This window comes from Ovis canadensis, chromosome 20, assembly GCF_042477335.2.
Source record: "Ovis canadensis isolate MfBH-ARS-UI-01 breed Bighorn chromosome 20, ARS-UI_OviCan_v2, whole genome shotgun sequence".
In the NCBI taxonomy this organism is placed as follows: domain Eukaryota; kingdom Metazoa; phylum Chordata; class Mammalia; order Artiodactyla; family Bovidae; genus Ovis; species Ovis canadensis.
The window spans coordinates 53,698,027-53,716,829 of NC_091264.1; the positions used below are offsets into that span (position 1 = coordinate 53,698,027).

Below are 18,803 nucleotides of genomic sequence, written 5' to 3' on the forward strand. Positions count from 1 at the left end.
ATCACCAACTCCCGGCGTTCACGCAGACTCACGTCCATCGAGTCAGTGATGCCCCTCACCCCAACAACCCCACTATTACCTCCTCTCCCAACCCCCAAATTAAAGATGAGAATAGGTTTCTATTTCTAAATGAATGGAATGCTGAGGCATCAATCATTAGAAGCCACTAATGGAAACCTGGCCACTAGTACCCACTCCAAGGCTGTCTGACACATTGGGACCTAATTGGCAGTCTGCTTTAGAGCAGCCAAAAAACATAGTGTCAACATCACAGATCAAAGTAGAAACAAACTTGTTACTGGCCATGCGGCTTTGATTGCCAAAATTAGATAGGCAGGTCTGTGGGTTTTGTTTCGGGACAGGTAAATGTGCATAAACTTATTTAGAGAAAAACCTCTAGAAGACCGTGATTTAGCTTATTTGGACCCAAAACACGGAGGTACAAGAAAAAGCATTCAGAAGAGCCAGCCGCTTGGGTGGTCAGAAGGAGAGACCAGCTTATGTTCAGTCTGCCACCATGTATGCTAGAAATTAATTAGTATTCTCTTCTGGGCTTCTATATAATGAGTGACTTGGGCTTTTCAGTAAGAAGTATACCTCGGTGTCAAGCTCAGAAATGTCAGTTACACCTAAAAATACTCTTAAATCCATCATTTGTAGGAGAAAACAAAATTTCTCCTTTTACTAAAAATCAGCAAAAGAATTCCAGCATCAGGCTTCCCTAGTGACTCAGTGGTAAAGAATCTGCCTGCCAATGCAGGAGATGCAGGTTTGACTCCTTGGTCAGAAAGATCCCCTCTAGAAGGAAAGGGCAACCCACTTCAGTATTCTTGCCTGGAAAATTCCATGGACAGAGAAAACCTGGCAGGCTACTGTCTATGGGGTCGCAAAGAGTCGGTCACAACTTAGCAACTAAAGAATTCCAGGATTATGCAGAAATATCTATCCACCAGAATGTAAATGATATTATTAAATGTTCCCATTCAACCCTGTTAATCTTTTTCGTGTCACAACCTCCTAAAAATTATGTAAACTTCTTTCCAGAAAAAAATATATACACGACACAATTTTACATACAATTTCAGTACTGACAGACTTCGTGAGGACTTCGCAGGACCCTCTTGAGCTATATACTTTCTAGATTAAATATTTACCTATTAAATCTATTAAACAGAAAAATAAAACCATTACTAAATGATAGTTTATCACTGTAGGTCTGTCATTACTTCTAATTTATGACAATCATAGCAAATTGCCTATTCCTACAAGGACCTCCAGCTCCCCAATCTAAGACTGCGTGTTCAGTCATCTCTGACTGTGAGCCATGGACTATAACTGGCCAGGCTCCTCTGTCCATGGAATTTCCCAATACTGGCATGGGTTGCCATTTCCTCCTCCAGGGGATCTTCCCAACCCAGGGGTTGAAGCCAGGTCTGCATTGCAGGCAGATTCTTTACCAAGCTATTTGTTATAGAGAAGACCTAGTTAGTCTCTGATCATTATATGCAGCTATCCCTTTTTTTTTTTCCCTCTATAATACTGGGTATTGATTAACAAAAGCCATGCTGGCCAGAATTTTGTGTTCCTCCTCTCTCCTTCCTATCGTCTGTGTTCAGCTGTAATTAGCTACCGTGTCCAATGTACTGACAGCAAATTATTTCCATGGGCAAAGGGCAAAAAACTATTCTGAAAAGAATGGGTTAGTCATCCTTCATAAAATAGAATCACTGAGGTAAGTGGTATTGCTACAAGCTTTAGTTCTTCACATACAATAAATATGAAAGTATATAACATAAGATTACATCAGTTTATCTTATTAGCAGACTGAGTGGCAGCTAAGAAAGGGGAAAGACACACCTCACTGCACTTTCAAAGGGAATTCCTTTCCAAGTAAATGAAAACAGCATGGTCAATTAACTTCCTCAAAGGACTTTCAGAACTCAGTCCCTTTTCCGGTCTTTGTCAAGCTGGTTGTGTACTTCAGTGCTCGGAGCTTTCCCTAAAAAATGGAAAAGGCAACTGGGTTGAAAGCGTTTCTTAAACACTAACAAATTCATTAATGTAAGAAACTCTCCTGTGCCCTCTACTTTCTCGTGAATTACCTAAAGTTACAAAATTAAGTAGAAATATATCTCCCACACAATTGTTCTGCATTCAGCCTGGTTCTTTGATCATGCGCTGTGAGTAATTTCTTTTATCCTCTGCTTTGTTCCGAAAAGGACTTAAGGGTAAGTCCTATGAGTAAGGCTCACATTAACATAACCTTTTCTAAACTGACTCTAGGTAAAAACTGATACCATTTTGTATGGAGGCTTTAAGATTCAACACAGTAATTACATTCAAGTAAGAAAATGATACTATAATACTTTTTAAAAGCATTTATTCTGTAGGTGATGCAACCATCAAAATGCTACTGAATTATATATTTAACATCTTTCTCATTTGCTTTTTCTTTTTTTTTATTCCTTTCTCTGCAGACACTACTCTGGACCAGGTCTTCATTAAATCAGTCAGGTCCGACTCTTTTTGGACTAACCCACCAGGCTCCTCTGGTGGGTTTCTTTCTTCAGTGTGCCATCCTTCTCAAACAGGCTGGGTGTACCCCAGGGGTACCCTGAGAGGTCCTGGAGGAAACAAGATAAAGGTTTGTTTTTTTTTTTAAGAAGAGGCTTTCACTTAGATAATTTACGATGTCATCTTCAAAATGAAATCAAAATAATACGGAGCAGATTATTGGACTGTAGTTCACCAGGCTCCTCTGTCCATGGAATTCTCCAGGCAAGAGTGGGTAGCCATTCCCTTCTCCAGGGGATCTTCCTGACTCAGGGATCGAGCCCAGGTCTCCTGCATTGCAGGAAGATTCTTTACCAGCTGAGCCGCCACGGAAGCCCATTCTCCTATCTGGAGATGCCATTCCTAACTTTCTCCCTTATAATTCAACCAACACAGTGCTGTCAGACGAACCTGCTAAAGTGTACCTTTGCACAAATCAATCCCTCAAGCTCAGAACTGTTACTCAGCTCCCTGCTGTGGTAAGAACCCACCAACTTCTGAGCCTGGCACCCAAAGTCCTTTTCTCCTTGTCATTTTCTGGCTCTCTGTTCTACAAGTGCATCATTTCCACTTAATCAGGCTTGTTATCACTCTCCAAGCCGCCTTGCTCTCTTCATGTCCCCTCTCTGTGAATGCCCTTGTCTCCTCCTTTGCAATCACAATCCTGACAACCTTTCACAGCCCAGATCCAGGACTGTCAACCAAAAAGTTTCAACAATGTCTGTCCTCCCCTACATGCTCCTCACACATATCTCTGCCTCTCATCTGGCACCTATCAGGCATGAGCCGATATGGTAACTCATCTTTTGATACGTGTTCTTTCTCCTAATCTAAGTCACTTTAAGCAACTGATGGTCACGTTGGTTTGTACAAAGGATACATGTGTTGTAAGGAGAATGGTAACCTAATAGACTTGCTTTCTTCAGCGTGCCATCCTTCTCAAACTGGCTTAGGTGTACCCCAGGTGTACCCTGAGAGGTCCTGGAGGAAACAATATAAAGGTTTGTTTTTTTTTAAGAAGAGACTTTCACTTAGATAATTTATGATGTCATCTTCAAAATGAAATCAAAATAATATGGAGCAGATTTTGATATGAATGGTAAAGATAAAATTAAAAAGTGACACAGGAGATGTCAAAAGGTTTCTAATCTTCAGTGGTTCACTTTGGACAATGATTTCTGGTCATTCTTTTCCTTCCAGGGGTGAGTTCACATTCTTATATCAGTTGAGGATGTTTATATGGAAATATTTGAGAAAAACCCTGTAGATTATGAATGAGTAATAAGGAAAGACTACAATCATTTCCCTTTTTCCCCTATCATTTTTAAGATGCAATCAACACACATTTTTGTTTTCATTAAAATGGATAATAGAAATTAAGCCTGAATATTTTTCTCACATCTTTATTTTACTTGCTTGGTTATAATATATTTTGACATCAGATTTAAGTATTAGAAATGAGTTGTAGTGTGACCATTCTCAAAGTTAAATCTCAAATATTAAATGCCCTAAATGGAAACATTTTGTGACAAATGGGAGTAATCCTCTATAAGAACATCTTACTGTGGTTTCAAGTAATACTTGGAAAAAGAAACACATTTTATTTAAAAACCAAAATTTTAAAGCGCTTTTTGAACACTGATTTAACTTTTGTTGTTTATTTTTTAAAATATATTATTATTTTTTTTGACCACACCATGCAGTTTGCAGGATCTTAATTCCCCAACCAGGGACTGAACCCGGAACCACAGCTGTGAAAGCACTAAATCTTAACCACTGGACTGCCAGGAAACTCCCTAACTTTTGCTTTTTAATTTACTATTTTTGAAAACCAGAAGTGGTTTTGTGTTCTACTTTTGAAAACAAAATTTATTATTTAAGTCTGATTAAACATTTATTTGTTCCTAAGTAGGTGTGCCCATTCATCCACTTGTCTATCTACTACTCATTCACTCACTCACACACACAGACAACAGATACATAGGTAGATATACAGTCTATATACTATCCTATATACCATCTGTTAACATGTATACATATGTACCTTAAATTTAATTCAGTTTACAGAATGTGCCATGTGTACAGGAAACAAAGAGAAAAATTAATCAATACCAAGCAACTGAATGTTGAAAAGAATTTTCAGACTGACACACTCAGAATAAATAGCCTATTGTGTGCTTAAAATGAGAATACTAAGGTTCTGATGGTTTTAATATAAGTACTAGAGGAAACACATGCCTGAAAATTCTGCAAACAACTTTTGTTGCCATCAAGAACTGTAAACAAACCTATGAAGCTCAACCATTGTTCTTTGAATCTGCTTATTTTAAATAAACTTGTATTTCACATGCTTCTGGAATCATCTACAATTTTGTGCCTGGAAACTTCTTCCAGCGATTACCAGTTCCTTGTCTAATAAGGAGAATTTCCCTTTTGGACCATAAAGAATTTTCTTTTGAGAACTAAAGAAACCTGAGCACTGAAGAATTGATGCTTTCAAATTGTGGTGCTGGAAAAGACTCTTGAGAGTCCCTGGGACAGCATGATCAAACCAGTCAATCCTAAGGGAAATCATTCCTGAATATTCATTGGAAGAACTTATGCTAAAGCTGAAGCTCCAATACTCTGGCCACCTGATGCGATGAGTTGACTCATTGGAAAAGACTGATGCTGGGAAAGACTAAAGGAGAAGAGGGTGACAGAGGATGAGATGGTTGGAGGGCAACACCGATTCAATGGACATGAGTTTGAGCAAACTCTGGAAGACAGTGAAGGACGAGGAAGCCTGGGGTGCTAAAGTCCATGGGGTCAACAGAGAGTCGGGGCACTACTTAGCGACTAAACAACAACAATTCACGTGTGAGACTCACAGTGAGTGCTGGTGATCTTTTCCATGTTAACCCAGAACATTAGATTTGAATTGGACCTAGAAAGCAATGGCTTCCAGTTTTCTAGAAGAGGAAACTGAGGCCAAGAAAAATTGTAAATTGTCTGAAGCTGGAAGGGACTGGTAGAGTTATCATACCTCCCTCTAGTCTTCCATTTCCAGTTGGAAAAATGACTATTCTTTTTTTATTCCCAGAGAATTTTTTTCTTTACAGAGGAGACATTTTTTGAGTGACTGTATTGTACTGACCCAAATCTTGATCCTACACCATACTCTTGTGACCCCTTATTTATAACTTAAAACTCTTTAATCTCTTCCATTTATCTGCAGGTGGCATTTGAATAGCATATCAGAAAATCATATCTGAAATTTTTTTTTCTACTTTAAAACATCTAAAGCATCTGGTCAGTATCTGTATTCCTGTACTGGTATGGGAAAAGGGAAGAGGTGGTGACCTTGACTTCAATAGCTGGTTAACTGAAATCCAGTCTTTATATGTCTGACTTGGGTAGAATTAAACTCCAGTACTTCAAGCTAACTGTTGAAAGGAGTTGTCCTTCCTGAATCCAACCCAAGATCCAGTCCAATCATGAACCTTCTGAAAGTTTGTTTAGAAAGATGAGATCAGGTTTTCTTCTAAGCCTATGTGGAAAGTCTGCTTCATGTAAAGACCAAGCAGACCTTCCCAGGACGCCAGCCAGAAGCGAAGTTACAGTTAACACCTTGACCATGCCAGGCTTAACTGAAACTTCAGAGCAACAGTTCCCCTTCAGGAAGATAGATATTGCTCTCTACTTTTCCCTGAGTTTGTGGTTTCTTCCAGCTGATGCTATCATATCTGCAAACTGCTTGGCTTCACGGGACAGGGAAACAACAGCAAAAAGTTAAATTTCCTATTGAAAATGATAAATGCATTCCTATTGCCCATTTAATTAAAAGTATGGAAGTCAGAAAGATATAGCTGAAGAAGATGTCAGAGAGATCTGAATTATGGGAAGGACTGGACACAGCTTTAAGACAGAGGGCACCACATGGAAGGTGTGAGAAGGAACTGGATTCTGCCAACAACCAGTGAGCTTGGAAGAGACCCCTGAGCCCCAGATGAAAACACTCCTGGGCCAGCACCTTGTTCTTGAAGCCCAGCGAGAGCTGGAGCAGAGAACCAACTACATCATGCCAGATTTCTGATGTACAGAAACTGAGACTTATGGGTGTGTTGCTTTAAGCCATGATTTTAAAAATCAAAATAATGCTAAAAGGCCCTGGGCTGGCTCATGCAAGGTGTGGATTCAAATTCTAGTTTTGCTGCCAACCCACTTTCTGAGCTTATGCCATATCACCTATCCCCTGAGTCTCTGTGCCAGGAGGAGGGGCATAGTAATATTTACCTCCTAGAATAGCATGAAGAGTCAAGGGAAAATGTGTTTGAAAGTACTTTGCCCACCATGAGGCCTGTTGTAAATGCAAGTTTTTACCATAAACCACCCCCCAGAAAAAGATTGTACAGATGTGCACTCTGCATTTTTCTCTCTGCATCCCCCATTCTAATTGAGCACAAAATCAGCCAAATGCTTGTGAACTATTCACGAATAAGCAATGTGAAGGGATTTTTTTGACTCTAAAAAGGTAACCTATTTCCTGAGGAAGTCATTCCTCCCTAACACACATTCACGAGCTTGAAATGTATTTCGGGGAACCCCCTCCCAGTTCTCTTTTCTCCTTTGGAACATGGTGGTACTAGTGGTAAAGAACCTTGCCTGCCAATGCAGCAGACATAAGAGATGCAGATTCGATCTCCGGGTTGGGACGATCCCCTGGAGGAGGGCATGGCAACCCACTTCAGTATGCTTGCCTGGAGAATCCCATGGACAGAGGATCCTGGCAGGCTACAGTCTATGGGGCCGCAGAGTGGATGTGACTGAAGTGACTCAGCAGCAGCATCCCAGTTCTTTTCTCCTTTGGAAAGTGTCCGGCTGCAAACTGGTCACTCAAACTCAGAGCCACAGAACACACTGTACACTGGCTCCCTCCCCGCCCCCTCCTAACAAAGAACACTTAGAAGCACTTTGACATTCCTGATCTCAACCTATCCTCCGAAGCCTGAGCTAAGACTGATGAAATGACACCATGTGATAAGCGGTTGGCCCCGCATCACACCATCAGTGAAGAGCAAAGCCAGGCTGGAACTGAAACCACTTATGACAAGGTGGGTGTCTGCCCCCGCAGCCCCACACTGCCAGGACTGGCAGAGGGCAGGGAGGTCAGATGATGTTGCCTGGGGGTTCTATGCCCGGGGTGACACAGATTGATCAATCCTCTCCTAGCTTTGTTCACGTGCCCTTGTGGTGCATAAGTCCTAGGACCAGGCTGGAATTTGGAACACACCACATGGGGCAGTGCATGGATTTCTGGATTTGTTTGCTTTTATTTAAACAAACTGGCTTGACTTCAAAAAAATTCAGCCAGGGCTGATGAATAATCAAAAGTCTCAAAACTCACCTCGAGAAAATCTTCATGTTCATTTTATTTAAATATGTTCAATAGCATAAATGTCAACCACTCATCCACTCCCCTCGAAAGAAAATATATCCCCTCATATCATGCCAGGTCACTAGGGAACCACGAGATAAAATGGCTAACATCAGACTTAATTTGCTGCTGCTGCTGCTGCTGCTAAGTCGCTTCAGTCGTGTCCGACTCAGTGAGACCTCAGAGATGGCAGCCCGCCAGGCTCTGCCACCCCTGGGATTCTCCAGGCAAGAGTACTGGAGTGGGTTGCCATTGCCTTCTCCACAGACTTAATCTGCTTCTCATCAAAAGCCTGAATCCTAGTTTTAATACACATAAAAAAAGAAAATTGACAAAACTGAAAGACAGACTTTATGCAGAAAATGAAATTCAAGGCACTTCTTTATATAGCTCTGAAATTCATTCATTTCTTTAGCCCTCCTTTTCTTGCTTTTGAAAGTGCCCGTCGACTGATTTATTTAATGCTAGGCTACAAATCCACTTTAGAGTACAAGTTAATAATGTTAATAGGGAAAGATCTGGATCTGCCTTAATCACTTCTGAGTCTCGATTGTAAACATTAAAAGGAACTGATGACAATGTACCTCGCATTTGTGGGGAAGAGGTAAACACTTTGGCTTTTGGAATAAGCACATGGACCCAGCTATGTAGTTCTAGTTCCCATATTAGCAAGTCAGATACATGCCATCGCGCTCTTTCTCTAAGGAATCACCGTTCACCTCCTGCCTCCTGCTCTTCTCCCCTCACTGAACCCCAAGCAGGAACGGGCTGATCTCAGGGGGTGGCCCTTTGCCCTAGGTATGCTGTCAGACACACAAAAACACAGACTCTAATAAATTCTCTTTAATAGTAAATTCCACTGATACAGATAATTGGAAGAAGAGGACACGCTCTTGGGACTCACAGACTTCAGAATAAATGCAAGCTCAGAATTACCAACTAATAAAGGAACATTAACATACTTCCAAGGAGTCTGCCATTGTTGTTGTTGTTGTTTTTTTTGGTCATACTACTTACAGGATCTCAATTCCCCAACCAGGGATTGAACCCAGACTACAGCAGTGAAAGCCCAGGATCCTAACCACTAGGACACCAGGGAGCTCCTCTGACATTCTTTTCCTAACTGCCACTTATCAATAGTATGACCCCTGACAGGACATGTACACAAACCATTGCTTTCTCTGTGAAGTACATCCAATATCTGCTCCATATTCTCAAAAGTCCTTTAGAAAGCATATGAAAAATATATAAATAAAACATACTGTAATTGCTATTAAATTATTCAAAGAAATTAATTTTTTTCTCATAATGTAGAACTGGATGCTATCTTTAGGGTCTAAAAAACTAGATTATCTAACAAATGAAAATAATTGAATTACAGGAAAACCTAATTATAATTCTCCTCCTCACTCACTCGATTCATAATTTACATTGCAATGAATTTGCTGGTTAGGGGATTAATTAAAATCTCTGCTGTAAAAAAAGGATTCATTCAATAATTCTTTGGGAATGCAAATTCAAGTTCAGCAAATAATGAGCACATTTTAAAAATGAAATAATGTTCACATTTTAGGAGACGATTAAGCAAATTATGAAATCATAACCCAAAAGTGTTTTTAGGTGATCTTATTGATGTCCTCCAAGCTGAATGTTTAGAAAATGAAATTTGAATTATAAGTCAATTGTAAACCTCTGTACTCAGGTATCGGGTGTGTGTGTGTGTGTGTGTGTGTGTGTGTGTGTGTGTGTGCGTTTAGTCACTCAGTCATGTCCAATTCTTTGTGACCCTATGGACTCTACTCCTCTTTCCTACTCCAGGGGATCTTCCCAACACAGGAATTGAACCCATGTCTCCTGCATCTCCTGCATTGGCAGATGGATCCTTTACCAACTTAGATATTGTATGAAAAGCAAATAACATTCAATAAAAAGGCATCAACACCAGTAGAGGAATGTGAGCTTCCAGTTTTACAGAAACACAAGTCCTAGTTGTTAACCAACTTCTGGCACTCAACTTCAGGCTAGTCCTGCCTTGAATACTAATCAAATGGAAATGACCTGAAGTTAACCCTCCACATGTAAACCCTTTCTTTAAAAAATTATAGCAAGGAAACACATTCTTCTAACAGAATTTTAGAAGGTTAGAAAAAGTGCACAGAGCCCAGCACAAATTTAACAGAACTAATAGCTTTGCTGCCTGGCAGCATTTTTTATCAGGATCATCAAAGACCTAAGTTATTTTGGTTATTTTTCTGGATAGTAATCAGTCTCTGTGCATTAGTAGTGTGGAATATCACACACACAACAAGAAAGTCTGCAACAGGAATCACAGAAATAGAAAACAGACTCATGAACACAATGAGGGAAGGAGAGAGTGGGATGAACTGAGAGAAGTATGGAAACATATACATTACCATATTTTAAACAGATAGCTAGTGGGAATTTGCTGTGTGACACAGTGCTCTGTGACAACCTAGAGGAGTGGGATGGGGGTTCAGGAAGGAGGGAGGGGACATATGTAGATGGGGGGGTGGGTTCAGGAAGGAGGGAGGGGACATATGTATACCTGTGGCTGATTTATGTTGATGTACGGCAGAGGCTTCTCTCATAGCTCAGTTGGTAAAGAATCTGCCTCCAATGCAGGAGACCCCGGGTTGATTCCTGGGTCGGGAAGATCCCCTGAAGAAGGGATAGGCTACCCACTCCATTATTCTCGGGCTTCCCTTGTGGCTCAGCTGGTAAAGAATCCACCCACAATGTGGGAGACCTGGGTTCAATCCCTGGGTTGGGAAGATCCTCTAGAGAAGGGAATGGCTACCCACTCCAGTATACTGGCCTGGAGAATTCCATGGACATGGTCCATGGAGTCACAAAGAGTTGGACACGACTGAGTGACTTTCACTTTCACAATGGCAGAGGCCAACACAATATTGTAAAGCCATGTTCCTCCAATAAAATTTTTAAAAAAGTCTTCAGTGAGTGAAGGCATCACACTTGCTCTTACTTCTTTTAAGAAACAAGGTAACAAGAGTTACTTCCACATATGAAATTACAGAAGTTGCTTTTTTGAATTCCAAACTTGAGATTTAATAGTGACCCGGTTGGCTCCTTCACGGTAAAACTGAATGTGTCTAGAACTACATACCATAACAAAAAATAACACATTTGATTTCCTGCTCCACATTTATTGGGGCCAGAGAGGCCAGGTGTTTTCCTTTCAGATACTTGGAAAAATATAACACAACAGCAATTTCTTAAATACAGAACAAAACTTTCTGGATCATGAATCAACAGAGATGTAATAGCTTATAGATATCCACTGTAACAGTTTCATAAAATGTCATTCATCTAAGGCATTCGGAAACTCTTTCAAACCACACATATACACATATTCTATATACATGAAGGTATCCATTCATGAACAGTTTTTTAGAAGCACTGTGTACGGAAGGCTAAAGTAATACACATTTAGATTCTATATACTTTTTAAGAGACAATTTGGGGTTCTAAGAAACAGTGATTAACATTCAAACCAACATAGATTTTCAAACCTGAATAGGTAAGATTTTTGTGATGCCAGCTACAAGAAAATCTGTACTGTGAATTGTTTGTTTTTTTGAAGGCCTCTTGCAAACTAGAGATTTCAAGCCAGGAGTAAACATTCATGGCATGAACAAACAACATGCCTAAGGCTCCAAAATTTCCTTCCATATGGTTTTCTTCTTCACCTCCCTACCTCACCTGGATGTTAAGTTATTCCTTCCAGATGACAATGTGGTGAAGGATTTTTTGAATTTCTGTTTCAAATGGACTACACACCTCCAAACACAGCGATTTTTGCCACGACATCCAAATATCATTAAATAGACCCATATTTCTTCCTAGGACAGACAGAGAATCACTAGGAAAGGACAGAGCTGACAAACAGGAAGGAGACAAGGTTCAACCCTTTCTCTGGCCAGTTATGCAAAACGAAAGCATCAGTCTGTTATCAAAGTTGTCAGCTTTCCCCATTATAAACACAATCTCTAGACTGCCTTGCAGCTTGCCCTCTGATGCACCAGAGATATATTTGGGTTAACCAACCAACCTGTTCCTGTTGATTCAGACAATCCCCCACAACCCAAACCGTTGCGCGATTTAAGGAAGAAGTCCCCAATTTTCAGGCACTTTTCAACATTTAAAAACTTAAATCCAGTTATTTCAAATCTGTTGGACAAACACTCCCCACTCCCCACAAAAAAGTAAGCTAATTCTTTCATAGTATTTCTGTGAAAGGACATATTCCTTCAATTTGCCAAGGAAACAGCATTAATGCTTTCTTCCTCCTTTTCTGCAAATTCCAGAGCTCTGCTTCTGATAACGTAGCACTTTAGGTTACAAGAAATCAGCCCCTGTTTAAAGATTCTTCGTGGATCCAAGCTGGAGAGTATATTCATGTGGGGGAGTACATTGCCACGACTGACATTCTTGATACAAAAATTCAATTTCAGTTGAGTCCCTGTGATCCCCTGAGCAGCTGAAAATGCCCTGTACTATAATGAGGCAGTGTAAAACAAAAAAGTATTCAAATCTTTGTCCATTTATATTTATACTGGTACAAAACACAGTGATAGAAGAAGATACTGATTTTTTTTTTCTGAAGTATTTATAGTTTCAAAGGAAAATAAAGACACTATTGAGAAATCTCTAATGAATGATTAAAAATAGTTTGGGGTGGGTTGCCATTCAAAAGTTTTCCCAGAGTTCTCATCTGTGTTCTATACAACCTGTAAATAAAATGTACACAACCAACAGATGTATTATACATACATTAGATATCAATATGTACTTGTGAATTAAAGTTCCTTAATATACACATCCCCACTTAGAATACAATCCATTACATAGGCAAAGCATCATTCTGTAATAACAGGTCAGGGATAGCAGCAATACGATAGTCTAGTTATCCAGTGACCTCAGAAAATATCCTAGGTCCTGATGTGATACTCCAAGCTTCAGAAAGAGCCACCCACTAATATTTAATACTGTTCTCATGAAGTACCAGGCTACTTTGCTAATGGCAATTATAGTAAAAGGTACTGTCTTTTCAAAACTCGTTTCTTCAAAATCTGACTGGATGGTACAACAGGAAAAATAAGCCACCATGAGGCGATACAAACACAAAGTGTTAAAGACATAGAAAGTATGGGCATCTTGTTTCTCAGATATTTTTTGCTGTCTATCAGTGCCCTGAACACACAAAAGGTACTCAGATCACCCGAACAGATGCTGAAAGAGCAGAGCTTTGCTGGGAAGAGGGCTGCTCTGAACTGTGTTCCAAAATACACAAATAATTTGATTATCAATCTGTGTTTTACAAACTGACATGGCACATCATACTGAGTACTGCTTTAAGAGTTATGAGTCGAAACCTTTGGGTAACTTAATGCACTTGTAACCAAAATTTACATATATAATATGCAAAAAAATTAGGTTGATTTATAATAAACCATATTAGTCCCAGAAGACAGAATGGGTTTCAAGTAAACACATATTTTGTGTGTACTATTGGAGATATCCATTCATGCCCAATGGATTCAAACTTTAGTTAAGCGGCAAGTTACATAGATTCTGGATATATCTATGACTTTAATATTCACTCTTGGTGTGTACTTGTAGGTCCAATTCTAAATCTGTTGGGCACATGAACAGAGAGCTCAAGAAAGGTCCCTGATACCTATGATCACGATTTTGAATCTCTGCCACTGTACCCAAACTTCATATTAAACAATCCTGCAGACCACCGCTGCCGGCAAAGTAGATCACCCGAGGGAGAGATGCTAAATCAGACCAGATGGTTTCACCTGCTGCAGCCCTTTTCCTGGGAAGGGCCAACTCCCTTGGCATAGCAGTCTCTCTGGCTTGAAGCTGAGATCACACAAGAGAAACCTATTGTGTTTCTGCCAAGTTACTGGCGAAATCAGCACACCCAGTAACCGGCAGAACCACCATATCAACTCCCAAGATAAGCGGCCCTCTTGTAATTCTCATGAGAATAACAATTCTTACAAGAATTTCCCCTTAAACAGTCTATTCTTCCCCTCCTACAGGAGGTTTTCCTCATGCTTCTTGTGACGGTCAAATCAACCCAGGACAGACTCTGGCTTCTCAGTAAGAGTGTGTGTCGTGATGGTTGGCAGCACATTTATTATACCGAGTGTTCATTCAGGCTTCACAGATTTGGTTGGAAGTTGAACAGTCCACTGGGGAAGCCTTTGAATGATAACATGATGATGCGTTAGTTTCTCCTCATCAACCCAGAGCTTCTCAACACACTCCACAGACACAGTCTGGACTGTTGAACCCAGGCTCTCTTTACACAGGAACACACACATGAGTGCTTGGCCTTTATGGGTGCCAAAGGTGGGCAGGCGAGTTCAAAGTCTGGACACAGAGGCACTTCCAAAGTTTGGCAGGGAGGAGGAGGGGAGTTCATTAAGTGGGGCTTTATCACTGCAGTCTTGTGTAACCCAGACACCTGCGGCACATGGACACAAACTGAGATCTTTAGGTTGTGGATGGGTCGTGCTTTTTCTTCTTGCCCCGGCAGGACTTGCAGACACAGCAGATGATGCACGGGGAAGCCAGAAGCAGCAAGGGCGAAGTCACCAAGGCGATGATGCCCAACCCCACGAGAATCCCGACCACCTGGGAATGTAAAAGAAAAGCCTATTTCAGCACGTCAGTCTTCCTGTGTATATACTCCACCGTCAGCTGCGGACTGTTCTTGCCCCCTGCCAAAATTGCATAGATTGAAACTCTAATCTCTAAGAGGAGGAGGATGTGTGGAAATGGGAACCTTGGTAAGTAATTAGGATATGAAGGTAGAGTCCTCATGACAGGATTAGCGCCCTTATAAGAAGACGCACAAGAGAGCTGGTTTCTTCTCTACTCTCTGCCATGTGAGGACACAATGAGAAGAACGCCATCTATAAGCCACAACGAGTGTTCTCATCACAACCCAACAACACTGGCACCGGAATCTCAGACTTTCAGTCTTTAGAACCGTAAGAAATAAATTTGTGGTTTGAGTCTTCCATGCTATGGTCATTTGTTACAGCGGCTTGAACTAAGACACCATCTCAGGCACATGAAGCAGTTACAATTATGAGACCTTGCATCCAGTGTCCAGCAATGGTCTAAACTGGATATAAACCAGGGAGATGGCAAGGACAAACCAAATGCTAACAGGCTCTGGCGCAAGCTCAGTGGGATCACGAACTGTTGGTGTTGGCGGCCTTTCTACTTGTTTCCTCAACAGTCTCAGAGGAAATGTTAACATCCTCAGAGGGATGTTAATAATGGCTACTAGGCTATGAACACCAACTTCCTCAAAAGGAACATGAAAAACTCTTAAAAATAAATCAGGACTCCCTTTGAACCTGCCATGTAAACACACAACAGTATGTACAGAGGTTTCCAAGCCCCAACACAGCTCATGGGATTTTAAGACCTCTGCCTTTCATAGCAAACATGCCTCAAAGGGCTCTAGGGAATTCACTCTACCAGATTTTTTCAGGAGGAATGAGCTTTCGGCTTTGCCCTTATTCTGCTGGAGTTTTTTCCATAAGGTACTAACAGAAAAACCTGAACGAACTTTTGGGCCAATCTGATTCTTGTCTTTCTGTCACCCTGACTCTCCACTTCTCTAGGAGACTGGGCTCACGGATTAACTTCACGGCCAGAAGTTCCCCAGAACCTCTCAGGCTTGGATGCGTAAGAAGGGAACAGAGGGGGCTTTTCAACCCATTCAAAGCCTGGCTTCTCTTATGCTCCCTCTAAGGTCAGGGTACCTGCGTTCGGTTCCACATCACTGAGGCTCTCGAGTGGCCGAGCTTATTCCTACACGGCCCTCTGTCATAGTGTCTGAGGAAAATGTCATTCTGAAAACAAAGACAAAGGTTTTGGTAAACACACAGTTTTTGAATGTAAAGATGGGTACTGAGCCCATCAAATCACCTCAGTGGATAAAATTAATGATGGCCTCTAAGAACTCCCGAGTGACAATTCTTAGATGATAGCAGTTTTATAAATCATTGCATGAAAACACATTATAGTCCCCGAGACTCTTTATTGATTCTAAATAAGATTAACAACCTGACTGATTATCTTTGAAAGGTAACTCTAGTAGAAGTGCAGTATGGAATGAAAGGACCTTGAAGGAGACAGCTAAAAGGCTGTCTTCTTTTTAACACGCCAGTGGCTGAGACAGACAAGAGGTTAAATACAGTCATGCAGAATTATGTAGGTAACTAACGGGATGGGGAACCAGGGAGAAGAAACCCCAGATGAGGAAGAAGCACTGGGTAGGAGGCAGGGACTTTGATGAGGGAAGGGATCACACAGAGAAGGATTTTGTTGGGAAGACGACGGCCACAGTTTGGACGTGTTGAACTTGAGACATGCAAGCAGTGCTGTTCAAAAGGCAGCTGATTACACAGATATGGATTTCTGGGAAGAAGACTTGGGAAACAGTGTCCTTGGGCCAAAGAATCCACAGAAGTAGATAAGACTACCCAGGGAGAGGGTATAGAACACACATATTTAAGAGCAGGCCAAGGGGAATACCTGTCTCCCTAACCAATACGGATCTTCTCTTGCCCTTAGCACTTCTGTTTCTCAGGGATTCAGACTTGAACTGGAATATACAACATTGTTCTCTGGCTCTCTGAGCTTTGAAGGACACCACTGGTTTTCCTGGGTCAACCAGCTCATGACAGTTGCTCATGGGAGTTCTCAGCCTCCATTATTACCATGTGAAAAAATCCCTTATGCTAAATCCCCAGGAATCAATCTATCTATCTACCCACCTATCTATTCTACTGGTTCTGTCTCTCCGGATAACTTTGACTAATAAAGTGACTATTCTACATGAATTCGGGAGAAAACAAAAGAGTACACCAAGGAAGAACCTGGAAAGGAAATTGACCATTGGCCAGAAAGGAAATCAGAGGAGATGGTCTCACTGGAACGGAGGTGATCAAGATGTCAAAGGCAGCAGAGAATCCAGGTAAGGTGAGGGCTAAAGTATCCATTGGATTTTACCCAAAAGGAATCTGTCAAGGCCTTGAGAAAACACAGTCATTATCTGGCGATCTGAGTCACTGCAATGACTGGAGTGTCAACAGCTAGAGGTGATTACTCAAAAGAGCTTGGCTCTTTTGAGGCTTGGCTTCTAAAGGAAGGAGAGAAACAGAACGGCAGCAAGGGAAAGCTGCAGGCTTGAGAAAAGTGTTACTTGTTTTTAAATGAGACATAACTGAGTCCGTGGGTAGGTTAGAGAGCAGGGAATGGAAGCTGAAGTCATAGGAGAGAGAAGATAGACCCGAAGGGGATAAGTCTCTGAGGATCCCAAAGCAGAGGATAAAGACCATCTTATCCTCTGAAACAGTGGAGATGAGAATCAAGGTGGGAAAAAACCCAACTCCCCACAGCAAAACTCAAAACCACTCTTTTTGGTGTTGGTCTCAGGCTTGGCTTGTGGACAATCCCCCTTCCCCTAGACCGACACTCTAAAACTTCCCTATAAACAAAGACCAACACCATCATCTGACATGGAACACTTGGCTACAGAAACGCATCGTGACCCCCAAGCCAACAGTCCCTGGCTAAAATCCAAGAAAATGAGACCTCAAAACACAATGACCAGACGATGCTGTATATCTAGCAACCTCATGTCTATACCATTTCACCTCGAGCACCAGAACAGTCCCAGTGACAACACTGTGTTCTCTGCAACACCACACCCAGCACACATTTCAGCCAAAGGATGGAGCGATCTGGCCCACATATTTATTCCCCTAGGCTCTTGCCTCCTAAAGAGAACCTCATGGGCTCAACCTCCTCGTGGATGTGAATCCTATTAATATGCTGGTTAAACCTGAAGGGGAAAAAAAGGGATTTGTTTCATTTGTAAAGCATGAGGGGTACACAATCAGGAGTCATACCCTCATCCGGAGTATCACTCGTCTGGAATTAGGAGATGTCTCAAATATCAAACATTATTATAATTAAAACTTAATTGTAATTCAAGGGGTTATAATAAATCACATTTTTTAATGGAATGAACACCTGTCTGTCAACCTGAGTCATGGAGATTCTAGAGTCTAAAAGGTCAAATTTCTCCTCCCCAACGCATATGCCTTCCTGAAACCCTGACATCAAGCTGATTAAGATTCTTACTCATAGATGTCAGCCTACATAACTTACCTAATTTTTAGTTAAAAACCAGGCATGTGGTGGCCAGCATGCAGGCCATGCTAACTGCACTCACTGCTGCTGCTGCTGCTGCTAAGTCACTTCAGTCGTGTCCGACTCTGTGCGACCCCATAGACGGCAGCCCACCAGGCTCCTCTGTCCCTGGGATTCTCCAGGCAAGGACACTGGAGTGGGTTGTCATTTCCTTCTCCAATGCATGAAAGTGACAAGTGAAAGTGAAGTCATTCAGTCGTGTCTGACTCTTAGCGACCCCATGGACTGCAGCCTACCAGGCTCCTCTGTCCATGGGATTTTCCAGGCAAGAGTACTGGAGTAGAGTGCCATTGCCTTCTCCAACTGCACTCACTGAGTATGTATAATACTAAAGATCAACACAAATTGAATTGAAGCAAACAAAGCAATTAAAGGGTTTCCCTTGTGGCTCAGCTGGTAAAGAATCCACCCGCAATGCAGGAGACCTGGGTTCAATCCCTGAGTTGGGAAGATTCCCTGGAGGAGAGAAAGGCTACCCACTCCAATATTCTGGCCTGGAGAATTCCATGGACTGTATAGTCCATGGGGCACAAAGAGTCAA

The 18,803-nt window shown here is 41.5% G+C and overlaps 1 protein-coding gene across 8 annotated transcripts in view; it reads right to left on the reverse strand.

Moving 5' to 3' along the window:
- Window positions 1-1,522: 1,522 nt before the first annotated feature.
- RNF144B (ring finger protein 144B) overlaps window positions 1,523-18,803 on the reverse strand; it is a 160,025-nt gene continuing 142,744 nt past the window's right edge. For 3 of the 8 annotated variants that reach the window (XM_069563328.1, XM_069563329.1, XM_069563327.1), the window contains exons 7-8: window positions 15,805-15,894; window positions 11,134-14,659 (exon numbers count right to left, since the gene is read on the reverse strand). In XM_069563328.1, the coding sequence (XP_069419429.1) occupies window positions 14,519-14,659; window positions 15,805-15,894 (231 nt within the window). In that variant the 3' untranslated portion in view covers window positions 11,134-14,518. Of the gene's footprint in view, window positions 2,625-11,133; window positions 14,660-15,804; window positions 15,895-18,803 lie in introns of those variants that run through there. The other 5 variants (XM_069563331.1, XM_069563332.1, XM_069563330.1 and 2 more) reach the window with 2 other exon arrangements.